Source organism: Electrona antarctica (assembly GCF_951216825.1).
Source record: "Electrona antarctica genome assembly, chromosome: 9".
Taxonomy (NCBI): Eukaryota; Metazoa; Chordata; class Actinopteri; order Myctophiformes; family Myctophidae; genus Electrona; species Electrona antarctica.
In genome coordinates, this window is record NC_136790.1 from 34,243,561 (window position 1) to 34,256,037 (window position 12,477).

The 12,477-nt window shown below is 45.5% G+C and overlaps 1 protein-coding gene across 1 annotated transcript in view; it reads left to right on the forward strand.

Annotated features, from left to right (window-relative positions):
* Positions 1-12,149, forward strand: part of dock3 (dedicator of cytokinesis 3) — a gene marked incomplete at both ends in the record, with an annotated part of 242,237 nt that extends 230,088 nt beyond the window's left edge. The window contains 13 exons of the mRNA XM_079511052.1: positions 273-439; positions 1,167-1,253; positions 1,580-1,759; positions 2,254-2,337; positions 2,507-2,623; positions 2,821-2,930; positions 3,891-3,981; positions 4,849-4,930; positions 5,957-6,075; positions 7,227-7,314; positions 8,212-8,331; positions 10,838-10,923; positions 11,475-12,149. Coding sequence (XP_079367178.1) covers positions 273-439; positions 1,167-1,253; positions 1,580-1,759; positions 2,254-2,337; positions 2,507-2,623; positions 2,821-2,930; positions 3,891-3,981; positions 4,849-4,930; positions 5,957-6,075; positions 7,227-7,314; positions 8,212-8,331; positions 10,838-10,923; positions 11,475-12,149 — 2,006 coding nt within the window. The remainder of the gene's footprint in view (positions 1-272; positions 440-1,166; positions 1,254-1,579; positions 1,760-2,253; positions 2,338-2,506; positions 2,624-2,820; positions 2,931-3,890; positions 3,982-4,848; positions 4,931-5,956; positions 6,076-7,226; positions 7,315-8,211; positions 8,332-10,837; positions 10,924-11,474) is intronic.
* Positions 12,150-12,477: the final 328 nt, after the last annotated feature.

Consider the following 12,477-nt stretch of genomic DNA (forward strand, 5'->3'; position numbering starts at 1 on the left):
ACTTTAATGTTGTAGCCTACTCACAATTTTGATATGACTCAATAATTTGTGCAGGATGTCATTTTCGCCTTTATCTGTCCTATCAATGCTATTATACTGTGCTTTTTTGAGAATATAAATCACAGCATGCATTGATTTATTATTCTTGTGTTAAGTTGCAATAGCTTTCTCAATAGACATGTCGACCGGTGTTGTCCATTATGTGTACCTCATGGTCATATTATTATCCACTGTTGGGTTATTATTTCCTTGACTATCCATCCGCCTGTCAGACCTGCAGATCTACGCGGTGACACCGGTACCCGAGAGCGTGACCGTCCTCCAGATGGACCGCGTTCCCGACCGCATCAAGAGCTTCTACCGAGTCAACAACGTGCGGAGGTTCCGCTACGACCGCCCGTTCCACAAGGGATCCAAAGACAGAGACAACGAGTTCAAGGTTAGCTTAGGAGGGGTGAAGGAACGCATTGCTTTCACAGAATATGATTAGGGTTCACCCTGTCAGGTTTATTTATCAATTGAGACCTGCTCCAACTGATTATCCCTTGCATATAGAAACCTGATTGTAGTTATTGTAACGTTTCGTGCACCGAGCTGGAATGGAACCCTGGGCAGACCAGTAACAAACAACGCCCAGAGAGCTAGCCCACTTAAAGGAGAAAGTTACGGACGGGTCTTTTAGCGGGGTCATTACTCTACCCCCTCCTTTCAGAAGCACGCTTCACGGTTCACTCACATTCTTCACACGAGGGCACGCTCCACCGGTCCTCTGCCACTTCCGACACCAATGTACAACAATCTCAGGAAATGGAGGCAGAGTCGTAATCCAGGGTTTGAGGCTCTGTCTTTATTATTCCAATTTACAAGCATGGAGCTCAGTATAACTGCAGTTATCTCTCATAGCGTAAGACCCACAACAACAACAACAGCACCGTCATTTCCCCTGGAAGTCGCCCCCCTCAGTCACTCTCATTGGCTGCCAACACAAATATTCGCACCAGGCTGCTACACTATAGTTACTGATGGTTTCCTCGTGTATCTGATGAGAAGAATCACATCCTTTGTAATGTTTTAACGGTGTGGAGTAGTGCAAATGCATAACATTTATACAAAGGCATGATGTTATTATACATGTATATTTATATACATTTATGTGTGTCTTCCAGAGTCTCTGGATAGAGAGAACCACCCTGATCCTTAGCCACCCTCTGCCCGGCATCTCACGCTGGTTTGAGGTGGAGAAGAGAGAGCTGGTGAGCAACAAAGTAACTGTAGTGGAGTAAAAGCACAATATTTGCCTCTGAAAACTTAAAGTGCAGTACTTGAGTAAATGTACCTAGTTCCTTTAACCCCTTTTGGTGTTAGCATTATGTTATGCTTTAGCTATTGAAAAATAGCAGATCTACAAGCTCATAGCTACGAGCTTGTAGGTCTGCTATTTTTGAAAAATCGAAGAACCACTGACATAGAAACATAGCTTTTTCAGAAAACTGTCAGGATGTAGAAAACATTTTTAGAATATGATCTCAGGTCAAAATGGGTTCAAGTAGTGGTTAACAGCACCTTGTGTCCACACCAGGTGGAGGTGAGTCCTCTGGAGAATGCCACCTACGTGGTGGAGAATAAGAACCAGGAGCTGAGGACTCTGATCAGTCAGTACCAACACAAACAGCTGCATGGAAACATCAACCTGCTCAGCATGACGCTCAACGGAGTCATCGACGCGGCCGTCAACGGAGGCGTCGCCCGCTACCAAGAGGTACACATTACATTACATTACATTACATTACAGTCATTTTTTTTTTACACGACACGACACACCCGTGTTCATTTTGACAGCAACACTTTTTTTTGGACAGCAACTAGTTTTTAGTAGGGCTGAGTTAACTTGAGTTGGCGTTAAAGGCTGCACAATTTACATAGGCAGCAGCTCAAATCACATAGCACGACAACGGGTATCTCATTTCACAGATACAGGAAGCAGCATTGCCAATTATGTCGGACATTGAACCGATTTTGCCAATACCTTATTAGCACTAAACTAAACAAAACATACAAATAAACAAACAAACAAACAAAGAAACTCCCCAACACATAACATAATATTGAAAAATACAAAGCACACACAAATGAGACGATGAAACAAGTTACAGTATTATACTTTGATGCCCCTGCAGATGTGAATGCATTCCAGCTGGGTCAGTAATTGGTCGACCTTGATTCTTCTAATCATGTGACTTGCTTGTTCCACAGGCGTTCTTTGACAAGGAATATATCACCAGTCACCCTGAAGACACTGACAAGATCACCCAACTGAAAGACCTCATGCAGGAGCAGGTAGGATGGAGACACGAGCCCACAGTATGTGGTCAATGGCCATGTGTATATGAGTGAGACACCTCAACACCTTTGCGGTTCAAGATTGGGAGGTCAGGGTTCCATCCCCAGGAGTAACCAGGAGTGGAGAACAATGTTGTCATCATCATCGTCTCTCTTCCTTCCACAGGTTCACATCCTAGGCGTGGGCCTGGCAGTGCACGAGAAGCTGGTGCACCCAGAAATGCGTCCCCTGCACAAGAAGCTGATCGATCAGTTCCAGATGATGAGGAGTAGCCTCTGCCATGTGAGTGCTGATGGAAACTATTACACAGAACCCTCACAACATGCACATATAGATTTAGATTTATTTTGATCCTATTTTGAACAGTATCACAAGTACAACACATCACACACTGTAATCCAACATGCGCAGGGCCACACATACATGCACACGCACACGCAGGGCAGTCAGTGTGTGTTTCTCTGCTGCATGTGTTCCAGAGTCTGCCTGGTCTGGATAAGGCTGGTTCAGGAGCCAACACTCCCCGAGGGATCCTGGCCTCTCACAGTCCCATGAGCCCCGAGAGCTTCAAACTCTTGCACAGACACAGGTCAGTGTAACACGCACACACATGCACACACACACACAGACACACACACACACACACACACACACATACACGCACTCGCACAAACATGCACACGCGCGCAAACACCTCACAACTTCCAACTCATTTAGCTGGGGAACCCCTTGAACCGTGTCCCGGACCCTCACTCCGAGGACCAGAAGCCTATCCCACAATCCTTTGCATCACACCATTCTTCAAACTCAATGATGATCATGTCACCACACCGTCACGCTTCACACATCTATCTATCTTCAAACTCCATTCTTCAAACTCAATGATGATCATGTCACCACACCGTCACGCTTCACACATCTATCTATCTATCTATCTATCTATCTATCTATCTATCTATCTTGTAACATTGCCATATTTTCTCTTTTTCTACCATTCCATTTCTCTTCTCTCCTCTCATTCCTCTCATCCATCCTGCATGGCTGCTTCGTAATTTTTTTCGTTCATCCCACACATCCCTTCCTTTTTGGTTTATTGCATCTCTCTCTCTCTCTCTGTCTCTGTCTCTCTCTCTCTCTGTCTCTCTCTCTCTCTCTCTCTGTCTCTGTCTCTGTCTCTGTCTCTGTCTCTGTCTCTGTCTCTCTCTCTCTCTCTCTCTCTCTCTCTCTCTCTCTCTCTCTCTCTGTCTCTCTCTCTCTCTCTGTCTCTCTCTCTCTCTCTCTCTCTCTCTCTCTCTCTCTCTCTGTCTCTCTCTCTGTCTCTGTCTCTGTCTCTGTCTCTCTCTCTCTCTCTCTCTCTCTCTCTCTCTCTCTCTCTCTCTCTCTCTCTCTCTGCCTCTCTCTCTCTCTCTCTCTCTCCTATTTTCCCACCACCATTCGTCTTGTTTCCTCCCTATCTCCTCTCCCCTCCCCCCTCCCTCCCCGGCGCCCCCTGCAGTCCCATAGCTGTGTTGACGGCGGTGAGAAACTCTCTCTCCTCTCACCAAAGCAGTGAGTTGGGTGTTGGTGGGACGATGGGGAACCTCCTCATCCTGGCTGACGGCGTGGTGGTGGAGCACCCTGACGACTTCTACCGCATGCAGGTGGGTCAGGGAGCCGTGGCGCAAGTCCAGGCAGGGTGCCGCAGAATCCTTTGATAATATTTGGTTTTGTAATACAGACCTGAGTTGGAGAGTTCTTCTTCAGTCTACACCAAATCTCTTCACCAAAAATAGCTGATCTACAAGCTCACTGTAGATCAGCTATTTCTGGTGAATGTTCCCCCCAGACTAGGGTAGAGAATACAATTATTGTCAATCTGTCCTAATGGAAATGGATATTCGTTTTCCTGATGTCCCACTGTATGATGTTAGTGGGGGGGGGGGGGATTTACAAAATGACGTAGTGTAATATGACATAAATATATGGTTCTATAAAGTAACTCAGGGGTGCCATTGATGAAAAGGTTATTACATCTGTGAACTAAGACAAAAAAAAGAACCACTGGTCTATTATACTCACGCATTGCTAGGAATATTTTTTGACCCACTAGTGGAACAGGGTGGAAATGGTTGTTGGTTCAAACTATCTTTCTTCCAGATGGGTACCGTGTAAGGAGCAACATAGTCACTGCCAGAGGCTACTACGGCTTTTGTAGATGTGGTATTGTTTAGACTAGGAGAAATCCTCTGCATTGTAGCTGTTTGCATATCGCTGTTGTTGGGCAGAAACCAATATCAGAAACAATAATCTCCATATTCTAACTTTGTTGTGTGTCCGTCCCCCCGAAATTTAACGCGCTACTACAGTGTCATACAGAAGACATATGAGAGTTCCACCCGACAGAGACGATTTTGATTTATTGTATTTCAAGTGTCATATCTATACTTTAGCTATCAAGGTGCTAACTTTGACTGTGATTTATATATCTAGAAATCATGTTATAATGCTATATTATGATCTTTCCACAGCCAAGCCCCTCCTCCTCCAGTCTGAGCTCCACCCACTCTGCTCCCTCTCAGATGATTAACTCCGCCCCCTCCACCATCAGGAGTAAGAATCTACTTGGGATGGGTTCCTAACAAACCACAGAAATATGATCATCACACAATCAATGGAAAGAGGGATAGAACTGTACATGCATAATACTGTATGCACCTGTAGGCTACCTTTGTACCATTGCATTTAATTCCCTATAATGAAAATGAAAATAAAAAGGTCAACTGATAGGGAAACCTGCTTTCAATCCCTTGTCGTTCATAGCAGTGTTCTGATTCTGAACCCACTTCCACATTTACTTTACATTAGGAGTCTATTCCTAGTGCAGATTTTCTTCTAAGCACCATGATCTACAAGCCAGGAAATCAGTGTTAATTTTGTCGACTAAAACTATGATCATCAACTACCGTTTTTTTTTACGAAAACTAAATAAAAACAGATAAAAACTAAGCTGATGACTAAAACGAATACTAAATATATTGGCAATCGATCATGATTGGAGGAAGGCCCCTCTCATCCTGATTGGATGAAGGCTTTGCCACCCGCCACCAAAACTGACCCCAGGGGCTCACTGGTCAGCACACTCTATAGTAGAGAGAATTATCCAGAAAAAATAAGTGATATTTGAATTAAGTCAAATCACTGAATATACCTTTAAGGAGAAGAGATCCAGTAGAACTAAAAGACAATGAATGCTCTCTGAAAATAGCAGATTCAAGGCCTGCCAAAATCTTAGGATATTTAGTCGACTAAAACTAGTCTAAAGCTAAAACTTTTCAGATGAGTAAAGTATGACTAAAATAAAACTACATGAAATTGCATTCGAAACTACATGAAATTGCATTCGAAAGTCTATGACTAAAATAATTAAAAATGTGCTGTAAAAATCAACACTGCACTGCAGGGAATGAATAGCTATGGATAAGAACAACAGCTAAAGAGGAAAAATGTTTTTAAAAAAGATTTTTAAGTAGACGATAATGGAGATATTTTCGTAATCACATTTTAGGGGTACACTTATAATTTGTATATCGGCTTATTTCTGATCCGTTTCTGTCAAACTTCTCTCTTTCTTCACAGTAAGCTCTCCGTCTCTGCCGGACAAATACAGACACAACCGAGAGATGCTGATGTTGCTGCCGCCCCACAGGGAGAGGCCCAGCAGTGCCATGTACCCCAACATGAATGAGAACGGACAGGTATGTACCCCAACATGAATGAGAACGGACAGGTCTGTACCCCAACATGAATGAGAACGGACAGGTATGTACCCCAACATGAATGAGAACAGACAGGTATGTACCCCAACATGAATGAGAACAGACAGGTATGTACCCCAACATGAATGAGAACAGACAGGTATGTACCCCAACATGAATGAGAACAGACAGGTATGTACCCCAACATGAATGAGAACAGACAGGTATGTACCCCAACATGAATGAGAACAGACAGGTATGTACCCCAACATGAATGAGAACGGACAGGTATGTACCCCAACATGAATGAGAACAGACAGGTATGTACCCCAACATGAATGAGAACGGACAGGTATGTACCCCAACATGAATGAGAACAGACAGGTGTGTACCCCAACATCAATGAGAACGGACAGGTATGTACCCCAACATGAATGAGAACGGACAGGTATGTACCCCAACATGAATGAGAACGGACAGGTATGTACCCCAACATCAATGAGAACGGACAGGTATGTACCCCAACATGAATGAGAACAGACAGGTATGTACCCCAACATCAATGAGAACAGACAGGTATGCACCCCAACATCAATGAGAACAGACAGGTATTTACCCCAACATCAATCATGTAAAAACGTTTTTGACAAGCATGTATACCACAGTTTGAAACTGTGTTAGATATATATACTGAAATTTGTCTTGCGACCAATATGCGGCCTTGTATGCAACACATATACACACATTTGACATAACAGAAAACAGAAAAGAAATACAATTACATACATGGAAACATAAAGGCAAGAGCGATGTCCAGATCTCCATTTTGTTTTTAAAGACCTTAGTTACTTTTCAAAAAGGCTAGGCAAAATAAGCCTCGGCTTCAGACTACACCATTTTCGGTGCCACTATCATTAGTGGACATATCTGCTCTAAGTAAATTAATAAATTAATTCATAATAATTAAGTAAGTAAGTAAATCAATAAATCTATATTTTTTGTGTGACACTGTACCTATGTTCAAGTAGGGGGTTAATTTGCGTGGGGAAAAACACAAAACGTTAGAATATGGAGATAAGAGGTTTCTGCCCGACACGATACTTTCTGTGATTGGACAACATATCAGATGATGTCATTGTGTGTTTCTCCAGCCAACCAGCTTCCAGAGAGCATTGTTCCATCAGGTGATTGGTCCGTGCAAGCCCTGCAGCGACCCCAACCTCTCTGTGGCTGAGAAAGGTACTGTAGGTCCACGCCATTATGACATTATACAAGACCATTCAACCTCTCTGGCTGAGAAAGGTACTTTAGGTCCACGCCATTATGACATTATACAAGACCATTCAACCTCTCTGGCTGAGAAAGGTAGGTTAAAAAAACCCATCAATAATGGAAATAGAAGATCTGCACGCTCACAGCTTGTAGAGCTGCTATTTCCACTGTTTTTGAAAATATATGACAAGTTTTCAATATTGAAATGATTATGATGATTATGCAGAAAATGTATTATAATTGTGATTAGGCGATTAGCCTACTGTATGTAACAATTGTGACAGGTTTATACATGGACATAGAAAGGTAGACGCGATTCCGCGTGCGTCACACAGAGGGGGACGTTCGGTAGGTCAATCAGAGTTAATATAAACGTTTGTTTTCTCATGCCAATAAAGCTAATTTGGATTGAATTGATAAGTCCCGGAAAAGACACACTGTGATTTGCCAGTAGTCACTTGAGTGGCAGCGACGCAGCGTGCCTTATGCTTGACTTCCGCCTTACAGTGCTATACGGATCGCTCCAATGCACTGCAGCGGCCAATGAGGCATCTAGGTTTTTGAGTGGTGCAACCACTCCAAGGAACAGCAATGTCCGTGTTCAACTATGTTTGTGTGTGACTATGTTTGTGTGTGACTATGTGACTATGAGCACCAGTACCAATGAGTACCAAAAGTGGCGCTGTTGTGCCAGAAACGGAGAGAGAGAGATAGTGCTGCACTGTTGCCTGCTAATGAGAGAGAGAGAGAGAGAGAGAGAGAGGGGGAGAGAGGGGGGGGGGGGGGGGATTTGCACCACTCAGTTCACACGCCGTGATTTTTATATCTATGGGATACTCACCTCTGTTCTCCTCTCTTCTCTAGTTCTGACCACTCCCAGTAGTTGGAGTTTGGACAGTGGCACCAGAGACACTCTTCCGTTCCTGGCAGCTCACGTTGGCAGTGTGCTGGCACCTCCTGTACCCCCACGCAGCCTAGCTCATGGTGAGTGAGTGAGTGAGTGAGTGAGTGAGTGAGTGAGTGAGTGAGTGAGTGAGTGAGTGAGTGAGTGAGTGAGGGAGGGGGCGACTGTGGCTCAAGAGGTAGAGCAGGTTGTCCAATGATCCATGGGTCGGCGGTTCGAATCCCGGCTCCTCCTGTCTACATGTCGAAGTGTCCTTGGGCAAGACACTGTATTAAAGTTCTCAGTCCCGCAACTGATTTCAGTAGAACCTGGATTCCATAGAAGTCAGGTGTCAGCAGGTGTTCTATGGAAGAATGTTGCAGGACAATGTGACCACTTGTCATTCACATTTTTTGTTCCAATCTTTACAAGCCATTTGAATATCATTAAATGTAGGCTGTAAGTGGCAACATGTGGATATCCTGAACTTATCTGAAAACTTATAATATACTGTAGTTTGGTGTGTATAGAATTTAAAGTCAATCTATTCACAAACACTTAAACTTGCATCATTGTGTGGACTTGAAGCTGATTTCCATTGGCTACAGTCATTCCTTATGCTGCGTTGTACAAAAGATACAATGGCACGAAGCGACATTATATTTCTGTCGCTGTTGATGTGTTGATCGTGGGTGTTGACGTCCCAACGCGTCTGATGAGGTAGAACAATCTGAAGTTCTCCTCCCATTACAAGCAGGAACAGTGTGAAGAGAGAAGGTGAGTGGAAGTGGTGAAACAACACTAGCTGCAGGTGAAGCGGAGCCAGATCAACTTGGATTGTACAGTTGGAGGCCATCGATATTGTCCTTTTCTTTTTGCTGAGGTTTGCGTGATCTGCGCAAAAGGACAGTTAACCCATTTTGGGCGGGAACCCCTTTTGGTGTTTTAAACATTGTTATAATTTAGCTATTGAAAAATAGCAGATCTACAAGCTCATAGCGCGCCACCGAGTGGCGCGCTATGAGCTTGTAGGTCTGCTATTTTTGAAAAATCGTGAAAATAGAAATAGAAAACTGGAGGATTTAGAAGGATTTTTTTTAATTTTGAGGGCAGGCCTAAATGGGTCAAATGATAAGGGACAATATCGGTGGCACCCAACTGTAGCATTGAGAGTTAGTAGCTACAAACTTGGGGGGTCGTTTCGTTTGGTATCTTCACGTCGCTGCAGGGCGTCCACTGAAAATGAACGGTAGACTGCAGCTTTGTAGCTGCCAGGGTGAACACCGTGTTAAACTCTGAAACGGCCTGTTCTAAATATCCTTGTTGATAGAAACCTCTTATCTCCTCTTATTTTTTTCCCGTAAATGAACACTCTACATAGTCACACAAAAGCATAGACCCACAAAGGTATCCTGACATTTCTGAAAAGTAACAGTTTTGAACATATGAGGTTTCCACCTGACACAGGCCATGTTTAGAGTCTCTGGAGAAAACGGCAAAATAAAATATCAGCTGTGCCTTCCATTTAGAAGGCACCGGTGTTTTCGGAGGTTGAAAGCCCCTTGGCCACCGAGCCACCTGGCCCCACCTGGCCCCTTGGCCACCAAGCCACCTGGCATGCCCACTACAGCCCCTTGGCCACCAAGCCACCTGGCATGCCCACTACAGCCCCTTGGCCACCAAGCCACCTGGCATGCACACTACAGCGTTTTCACCTGGCATGCACACTACAGCGTTGTGTCACCATGCAAAGTAAACACAGAAGAAATAGTGAGAACACAACAGCACATTGCCGTTTTCTGTTCTGATCGTTGCCGTGACGATATTGAAGATATGTGGCAGAATGTCCTCCTGTCACCTTCTTATCATTTCCAACATCTTTCCAGCCTTGTGAGGATATTGGGTTCTCATGAAGATAATATACTAGTTCACGCACGCACGCACGCACGCACGCTTTTCCTCCACATCCTCCTATCCAGGGGTCAACGCCATGCTGGCTAGTTGTGGTGGACATTTTTGTCAACATTCCAATTTTTTTCATACAAATTTGGACATACAAAATGAGTGCACCCACTGCACCATAATATTACCAGAAACACTCAAAAGCTAGCCCTGAATGACTATAACAGGTCTGTACATCTAAGAGTGTAAATGGAACCCAATGGACCATTACGGGTCCATTTGGTTCTATTTGTACACTCTCAGCCGTAAGGGGGTCCTTGCAAATAAAACATTAAACCACTAGTACCAGTGGACTCTGAATGTGCCATTAGTGTCGTAGTAAATCATATTCTGAAGAAAACCTGGAGACTTGACATTCAGAAATTGGATATTATGATCAAAATTATAATGGTGTTTTAAAAATAAAATAAAAGATTTGCTACGGACAAGAACAAGTCTTTCCCACGAACACATTTTGTCCATATGGGCATATTGATGACTCCTGCTCCTATCCCTTCTTTGTTATCCTGTCGCGTCTCCTCACTTTCCTCTCCTTCTTTTCCACCTCCCTCCCTCCGCACCTCTGCTCTTCTCCTTCTATGTGTTGTGTTGTGGTGTCTGTGCCTCTTATCTCTGAGCGGTTCCTGCTGTTGTCTCCCCCTGTAGGCCAACTCCTGTCGATGCACTTTGACGCTTTCCACCAGCAGCTCTGCGACCTCCCTCCAGCTCTCCCTGCGCGCTCCTTAAGAAAGGTACCCACCTCCTCCTCCTCTTCCCCCTCCTCCTCTCCTCTCCTCCCACCCCTTCTCCAGTCCTCCTCTGCTCCCCCCACCAGTGCTGCCAGATTTTGCGAGAGAAACCCGCTCGGTCTGTGAAAACAAGCCCATTGTCAGACGCCTGGCTGTAGTGTGACTTCTGCTCGCTTTGCCTGCTATTTTACTATCTATGCTCTGGTGTGTCACTGACTTGTAAGTTATGTCACTTGTTCACATTGGAAGTGTCGAATAATTGAATAATTGACTGAAATATTAATGTGTGGAGAGTTGGCACTGCCATCCTATACAACACTGATCATTATAACTAACATTGATTACATGTCGTCACTGTAAGAGCACATTAAAGGATGTTTACACTCCTGTGTGTGTGTGTGTGTGTGTGTGTGTGTGTGTGTGTGTGTGTGTGTGTGTGTGTGTATGTGTGTGTGTGTGTGTGTGTGTGTGTGTGTGTGTGTGTGTGTGTGTGTGTGTGTGTGTGTGTGTGTGTGTGTGTGTGTCTCTCTCTCTCTCTCTCTCTCTCTCTCCAGTCCCCCCTGCACCCTATACCTGCCTCGCCCACCAGTCCTCAGTCCAACCTGGATGGCAGTAGCTCCACGCTGTCAGGCAGCGCCAGCTCCGGCGTCTCCTCCCTCAGCGAGAGCAACTTCGGACCCTCGTCCACAGACCCCCTTCCCCCCGGCAGCCGCACCTCGGACACTCTGGAGTCTGGGGTCCCTAGCAGCAGCAGCAGCAGCAGCCATCAGGCCTGGGCCACGTCGGACCAGGAGGACCCCGACTCGCCCTACCTGCCCGTCAGGTACAGCATGTCCGAGCCCGAGGTTTTGGACGTCGCCAAGCCCCCGCCCTCCCACAGCCACTCGTCCCCCGGAGAAGTGGCCCACCCCCACCCTCACCCCCATGCTCAGGGTCCGGAGACCCCCCTCCAGCCCCCTCACGTCCTCCCCCAGTACCACCACTACTTCTACCCACACTACCACCACCAGCCGCCCGTCTACCTCCACCAGCACCACCACCAGCCGCCGCCCGTGCTGCCGCCCAAGCCCTACCTCAGGGAGGGCTGCATCCCGGAGGAGGACCCCCCTCCACCTCCTCCGCCTCCAGCCCCCACGCCCAGAGCGGCTGTGCAGCCACGCAGCATCTGCCTGCCTGCCAAGGAGGAGCAGGCCAGGGTGGCGTGGGAGCATGGCGTGGGCGAGGAGTGAGTTTATTATAGATGGTAGATGTTGGCCAACAGTGGAACACAGACTCCATTCACAGAGAGAGAGAAAACGAGCTAGATTAAGGTTTATGTCAGGGGAACTTTTTTAACCACTTAAACCCTTGCATCCCTATTCTGAAGGGAACATTAGCCGATAATAGCCAATCCACAAGCTCACAATGCCTAGCACTGCGAGGCGTTGTGAGCAAAGAGGTTGGTGTAGAGTGCAAAAGTACAATGAAAGCTCAAGTTTACTTTAAATCGTTAAACATCTGAAAATACACATTACATTGAATCCAACATAAACTGATGACAGTGATGTCAAACAAGTC